Genomic DNA, 7,607 nt, shown 5'->3' with positions numbered 1-7,607 from the left:
AAAAAAAAAAAAAAGTGAGATTATCCATGAGCAGGGTCTAGAACAGAGCCTTAAAGTGAATACCTGATAAACGACAGTGGCACTGAGTTTGCAGTGTCTCCTACTTTTCTAATAGCTCAGGCGTGGGACATTCAACTCGAGAGTAATTAGGTAAGTCATTTTGAGAAGGCAATGCTCTGCAGAATGGAGGCGTACCGTGATTTTCGTCCTGGGACTAGTTTCCCCGTTCCGAGACTCCTCTGGCACATTCACTTTCATGTAAGTGTTTGGTGAATTCAGCCATCTTGTTTTTTCACGCTGCTGTCTCTGTGCCATGAACTTGAGGGGAGAGAGTGGAGCACTATCATCTTCAAAGGAGAATGCAGTCACGGTTGCAGGGATCTCCACGTCACTCTTGTGCCTAGGCTTCTCTCGAACCAGAGGATGCCTGTATGCATAGCCTGTTCTGTAGCCCTGTGGGAGGCAAAGGCCACATTGAAGCAAGCAAGCCTGTACCAACAAAGCACTCGGTGCTATAGCATTAAGCAAATGATTCCAAAAGAGTCTCCAGATTGGAAAAAAAAAAGGGAAAATAAACTGCACATAGCCTCCATTTAACACTGGAGTTGAAATTAAGCCAATTTCAAGATATGACTGAAAGTGGCTGCAGCTGGCACTCCATCTTCTACCCAACTGTCTTGACTTCTACACAGGAGACTGGGGTTGAGAAAACAGAGCTGGAGTCTTTCTTCCTAGGATGGTAATCAATCTCAGATGACATCTTCCATGCCATGTGGCTAAGTGGTCAATACCCTATATCTAAGAAGCTAAATAAAAGCTACAAGCAAAAACTACCTATTAAGGAAACACAAGCAAAGGACCACACTCAAATGCACAGATCCATGAAAAACGCAAATGAAACCACATCTGTCAGGGTGTCTAGTGCCAGGCAGACCAGAGATGAGTCTAAGGGAAACAGGGGAAGAGACAAATGTTCCTGTGCACTGTTCTGGTGGGATTATAAATTAATACACCCATAATCAAAAGCAGTGCGGAGGATCCTCATCCTATTAAAATAATTAAATATAACTACGACATAATCTGGTAACCTCACGACTTCCTGGATATTGATGTGAAGGAGGTAAAATCAGTGGGCTGAGAGCTACTCGCACCTCCGTGTTTACTGCAGAATTAGTCACAATAAGATAGGGAATCAGCCTATGTGTCTATCAATGAAGGAATGCATAAAGACACTGTGGTTAGCTTTGGAAAAATATATATTTTTCGGTTGTGCAGATTTTAAAACTTTTGAGCTTTGTGCATGATGTCTCAATAAAACCTGCAAAACTATAGAAGGAAATGTAAGGAAAACATGGCATGTCCACAATGGAATACTATACAGCTTCCAAAAGAAGGAAATTCTGGCATTAGTGGCAATCCAGATGAACTTGGAGGACATTATGGTAACTGAGGTAAGTCAGGCATCAAACACCATATGGACATACATACATGTGTAATCTAAAACACTTGAATTCACAGATATGATTAAAGTGGTGGTTATCAGAGGACAGAGATAGGAAGAAATTGGTCCAAGAATACAACCTTCAAGTATGTAGGAGGATCCAATTCAAGAACACACTGTAGGGGCTGGAGAGATGGCTCAGTATTTTAGAGCGCTGGCTGCTCTTCCAGAGGACATGGGTTCAGTTCCAGCACCCACATGGCAGCTTGCAACTGTAGCTCCAGTGCCAAGGAATCCAATGGTCTCTTTTGGCTTCCACAGGCACCAAGCACACACACCACACATAATCATGCACGCAGGCAAAATACCCACACACATAAGGGCTTTGCATAAAGGAATACACTACATAATGTAGTGACAATAATTAACCCCAGAGTGTTCATGGGAGAAGGAAAACTATTGAGTATCTCATTTCTAACACTGATATCATCATACCACAGAGCCTTTGAGGGCTCCAACATGGGTCCTGGAAGTTAAAAGTAAGCCTTAAAACCAAAGGGAGATGAGATTTACTGTTCATGAATCCATAGATATGGAACTCAAAGTCTAGGTTCAAATTTCACCTACCAAGTTGTCCAGGGTCCTCATCAGCCCTTCAAACTCAATCTCGCCAACCTTCCACTTCTGATGGGAAGCCATATTTACACCGCCTCCTCCAGACATGGCGACACCGTGGGTGAATGCTTTATATTTCTGAAGATCCAGTATGAGCAGATTGTCTACTCCACCTGCCCCTGCCACTGCCTGCACCTGGAACCAGCAGGAAGGACAAACACACAGGTGTAAGGACAGCGACAGAGACCTTACTTTCCAAAAGTCACAGTTTGGCCAGGCTGCTGACAGATGGCTATCTTGTTAACGCTTTTTGTTGAAGGTGCTCTTTAGAAGGACTATGGAGATCCGCTCATATCTAAGGACATTTAAGGAGGACATGCTCTTTGTCTTTGCTAAGCTCCTTACAGCCCCTGTAGAAAAGGACCCTAACTGCAAAAGAGAAGTTGGTCAAGACAAGTCAGCAGACCGATAGCCTGGAAGCACACTCCTGAGGCTCTAACTACGGCCACGGCAGGAGGATGTCAAGTCTGAGGCCAGCACTGGCTACACAGAGACACCATCTCAAGTCAGAAACAGGTTTTCTCTTCCTTTGTTTCAGGCCTTGAAATAAAATTATTGTTATTTACTTCATGAGAATCGGCTTGATCTTAAGATGGATATTAGAGCCTTTGCATATACTCAGCATCTCTGAGGAAAAGTGTCGAATGTGTGATAACACAGAGTGCGAATGCTAACTGCATGAACTCATAAAACTTCCAGCTTTGGTCTTAGCTCTTTCTACAACATACCCAGCTCTTGATCTGTAGGGCCCCTGTCTCAGTCAGTCAGTGCCATAGCTAGAGAGGAAATGAAATGAGACTGTGGGTAAAAGCATGTTCCTCAGCTCTAAGACTGTGGGCCTGTGGACTTTATTTTCTTTTCCTTTTTTTACTTCAGGGATAACTGAGCTCACAAGCTTCGTCTATTAAAAGATAAAACAACAAGCCATTGGTCATCAGGACTTTGAAAATAAGCAAAACCCAACTAGTGGCAAATGTAGAGCAATAGGAAAGAGGGTCTGCCTGGCTCCTACCTGGATCTCACAGGCCATCTGTACATTAAAGATGTAATGGAAAGCCTCCTCAAGGGTCTCGCCAAGAGCCACCATGCCATGGTTCCTGAGGACCAGCACCTAGAAGAGAGGCCCAGGCAAGGCTTTAAATAACCACACGGCTCAGTGCTTTGCAAAGGCAGCAGCAACAAAGAAAGCCCCATGATACAGAGCAGTGCGTACCTTACAGCTCGGACCCAGCACTTTCTGAAGTTCAATTCTTTCTTCCTCCTCATCAAGCGACCCCTGGTAGTCATAGTAGGCGACATCTCCCAGGATGAGAGACTCTTGGGAAATTGGAAGGATCCCACACTTCATGGAGGACACCTATTGATTGGGCCCAAGATCCCACACTTAGTTTTTGTACACCACCATTGGTACCTGACTCTTCAGGCAGTCCAGGGAGCACTGCTGATACTGAGTGTGCGCCACTGTGGCCCACCTCCCACTCCATTTCCTTTGTCTGGAAAGAAGCGTGGTGGGGGTGGGGGGGGTAAGTTAAAGGGACACAACACAACTCAAATACTCAAACCTCAATGATCCAGTTATTAAAGTGCTTGGTTTTCTAATACACACTTAATTCTGCAGGTGCTCCCTAGAGTGGGAGTGCAAGTGAGTGCAAGAACCTCTCGCTTTCTGTTTATGCAGAGGCTCAGCAGGGTGTGGTGGGATGCACACCATGAAGCACGGGGTTGGGAAGATCAACAGGACTTTGTGTTTGGGACATGGCCGACTTACCGCTGCTGTGGCAAGGGTGTGGATGTGGATCACACACTTCACATCGGGGCGTGTTGAATAGATGGCAGCATGTGGGCTGAAGCCCGTGTGGTCGATTTTCAGATCAGTGCTCCCCTGGTCCACCACTTCTCCGATTATGTTGACTTTCACCTGGAAAAATCATAAAGATACATTTCACTGGTACATACGTATCAAATTTCATCTACACCCTACACCCGGGACTGGCAAATCTGCCCAGAGAGTGTTTTGGATGTTATGGTCCTCGGTTGCAACAACTGAACTCATCACAGAACCATGGCAGCCAGAAACACTTTGTAAAAGAAAAGGTGCAGTTTTGTTCCCAGATTGTATTTCTAAAACAAGTACTATGATAAAAAAAAAAAAAAAGAGTTGGCACTTAGTAGGCAACCCAGGTCCCAGGGCACTGAGACTGACTCAAGCTCTTCACCAGAGGCTTGGACCGGGCTAGCATCTGCTGCGACTGTTGGAGGTGCGCCACTTGCTGACACTGCAGCACCAGGACTCCTGGGGTGCTCCATGCCACTGCAGCCACTGGGCATGTAACCACGGAGAAAAGAAGACACAGGGCAGGGCCAGCCTCACACCAACTAGACTGTTTACATTCAACTGCAGACTCTATTTTGACCTTGTTTGGAAAAAATTTTTGTAAGTTGGACAATAGTCAAAAGTTTTTCTTTAAAATATAAGCAGAGCCAGGTGTGGTGGCACACACCTTTAATCCACACACACACTTGGCAGGCAGAAGCAGGTAGGATTCTGGGTTTGAGGTAGTAGGACTACCCAGTTGAGGCCTCGTCTCAAAAAAAAGAAAACAATATCAGGTAATTCCAAGTCAATTTATCAATGTCGTCGTCAGTCACCCTATTTTTTTTTGAACTCTAAAATTTTCCTTAAATACAAGAGTGCGCATAACACGGGGATGAGAACCATACCAAAGTGGAGGCTGTTGCTTCAGAAAAAGAGAGGCCTCTGGGAATTATTATAATGTGGTCTTGCTCCTTACTTATTCGTACCTGGAAGAGAGAAAAACCAAGGCTTAGAACACGGCACTTGCGTTTATAACCTAACTATGGCTAGGATTATGCTTCCAATGAACAGGGCTCTGGAAGGAAAACCCTCTGTGAGGGAATCAAGGTATGGATGAAATGGGGAACTGAGGAGCGGTGACACTGCGCACACCATTCCCATCCAGTATCTCAATGGCTTTTATTCCAAACAGTGCCATCCTGCCAAGTGTGGCCACATGAAAACACATGACAGAGAACTCAAGTGTATTTATTATTTATGGCTTTATTAGTTTACACAGCATTGTGGTATTTTTTTTAACACAAAGTTGGTTCTGTTCTTTCTCTCACTCTTCCTTCCCCAGCCTCTCTCTCCCTCAGGCCCCATCACCTTCAGTAGCCTCTCTTCTACTTGACAGACAAGACCCTGATGCTCTCTCATCTGCACTTCCTCCCTTCCAATGCTTGTCTGCATACAAATGAGGAACTGGGGCTGGCGAGATGGCTCAGTGGTTAAGAGTGCCGACTGCTCTTCCGAAGGTCCTGAGTTCAAATCCCAGCAACCACATGGTGGCTCACAACCATCTGTAACAAAATCTGATGCCCTCTCCTGGAGTATCTGAGGACAACTACAGTGTACTTACATATAATAAATAAATAAATCTTAAAAAAAAAAAGATTACAAGCACAGGGAGGGAGCCTGTGCCCTCTGCTCTCCCTGCCCAGTGCTTTCCAGTGCCACTGAGGCTGCTCAGCTATGCATCATGGGAAGGGGTGAGCACTCATGATCTCTTTCTGGGAAGTCCTACACTGGTCTTCGAAGGAGCATCACAGACAAGAGAGAGGGAAAGGGAAGCTGGGGAATTAGTCTTCTCCGTGGGGATGACGTTTCATTTATCATTACCTCTGAAAACTGGACTTTCCAGTAATGATGAGAGATCACTGTTGGCATCTAGTTAGAATTTCAGAAAAAGGAACCAAAAGTGAAGCGCTCACCGAGATGTACGTATTTGCCAGGTGTGCCCACCCAAACAAATCTGCAAGCCTGTAGAGGCTGGCAAGTTTGCAGCGAGTAAGCTTTTCTCCCTTCACATACGAGGATGTATCTGCACCAGGAAGGTCATTAATAGGTGTGACCATGCCAAGACCTAGATGGAAAAAAGAAATGCAAGAGATTTGACTCAAGTAATCCTTTAACCTAGCAATTAGATGCTTGCAGATAGCCCTATCCCGATGAATTCCAGATTTGTGACAACCATCGAAACTCATCAGCACACACTATGGTTTGTTAGTTCACTCTCCCTTCAGAGAAATGCAGTGAGGGTAAGAATAAGGGCTGCTGCCGTCACTAATGGCTTAGTGAGAGGCGCTTCCCCTCGGACCTGCGAGCGAGCGAGTGACTGCAAGTTACATCACTTGGAAAAGAAGGTGGGATGACCCCAGAGGTAAAATGCCACTAAGAAACACAGCTGTTTCTTAGAGTAATAATAAAAAAAATTGAAAGATAACTTCTTAATATCTATTTTGACATAGTCAAATGTAAAAGCATCTGAAATGGAAAAAATGCAAGCAAATAATTGTCTGGCTTCTGCCTTCCAGCTACCAAGTGCACCTGTTACTGAGTGAGCGAGCAGCTTCTGCTCTCCCTCCCTGCTGACCTTGGAGTGCTCCCTCCCTTATCATCTACTTCCCAGGTCCTCCCTCCTTTCTCCTTTTCCTTTCCTGAGCTTAGGCTTCTGTTTTACCCCTCCCTCCTTTACTTCTCTTCATGAACACTGGTGCTATTTTGTGCTAGAGAACATCTTCCCTGACCAGGTCCTCCTCCCCCATCCTGCTAGCTATTCATTTACAAAGATTTATTTATTACTATAGCTAAGTACACTGTAGCTGTCTTCAGATGCACCAGAAGAGGGCGTCAGATCTCATTACAGATGGTTGTGAGCCACCATGTGGTTGCCGGGATTTGAACTCAGGACCTACGGAAGAGCACTCAGTGCTCTTAACCACTGAGCCATCTCTCCAGCACCATCCTACTATTTATGAAGGCCCATGACAAAGTAACATACACAACTCAAGTCCACAGTGATTCTACTCTCACTTTTCTTGCTTTCTTCTCTTTATTCCTGTAATGTTGACATTACAATGTCTATAAGCTCAATTAGCAATCTTTACTCAGTATTATTTTTTTAATTTTATTTTTAAAAATCTATCTATCTATCTATCTATCTATCTATCTATCTATCTATCTATCTATCTATCTATCTATCTATCTATGTCTTACTATGTAGCCCTGGCTGGCCTGAACTTGTTATCTAGACCAGGCAAGCCTAGAACTCCTAGAGATCTGCCTAACTCTGCCTCCTGATTGCTGAGATTAAAAGTGTGCTCCAGTCTTTACTTTTGAACATCTCCTGGTCACCAGTGGTAACTTACCACGGTTCACCGTTTCCACATGGTCCTTACTTTCCAAACTTGGGTCTATGTCTTAACTCACTTGTAGATACTGCAGCAAATCTCTTCCACTTCTTGCTCCTGCCTGTGGCACTGCTTAAATTGTAAGAACTTTTAAAGAGAAACCCAATTGGTGGTGTGTGGTAGTACATTCCCATAGCCTGTGCACTTGGGAGGTGGAGAAAGCAAGATCACAAGTTCAAGGTCATCTTTGACTATCTAATGAGTTCAAGGCCAGCTTGAACAT

The 7,607-nt window shown here is 44.6% G+C and overlaps 1 protein-coding gene across 11 annotated transcripts in view; it reads right to left on the bottom strand.

Moving 5' to 3' along the window:
• The window catches only part of Add3 (adducin 3), a 103,631-nt gene that overhangs the window by 10,045 nt on the left and 85,979 nt on the right, over window positions 1-7,607 (bottom strand). For all 11 annotated transcript variants that reach the window (XM_021151222.2, XM_021151228.2, XM_021151223.2 and 8 more), the window contains 7 exons: window positions 5,906-6,057; window positions 4,838-4,918; window positions 3,885-4,034; window positions 3,330-3,473; window positions 3,129-3,227; window positions 2,069-2,251; window positions 196-453 (listed from right to left, as the gene is read on the bottom strand). In XM_021151222.2, the coding sequence (XP_021006881.1) occupies window positions 196-453; window positions 2,069-2,251; window positions 3,129-3,227; window positions 3,330-3,473; window positions 3,885-4,034; window positions 4,838-4,918; window positions 5,906-6,057 (1,067 nt within the window). The remainder of the gene's footprint in view (window positions 1-195; window positions 454-2,068; window positions 2,252-3,128; window positions 3,228-3,329; window positions 3,474-3,884; window positions 4,035-4,837; window positions 4,919-5,905; window positions 6,058-7,607) is intronic.

Source organism: Mus caroli, chromosome 19 (assembly GCF_900094665.2).
Source record: "Mus caroli chromosome 19, CAROLI_EIJ_v1.1, whole genome shotgun sequence".
NCBI classification, from domain to species: Eukaryota; Metazoa; Chordata; class Mammalia; order Rodentia; family Muridae; genus Mus; species Mus caroli.
Note: the sequence above shows the minus strand (reverse complement) of the source record. Positions and strands in the feature narration are given on the sequence as shown.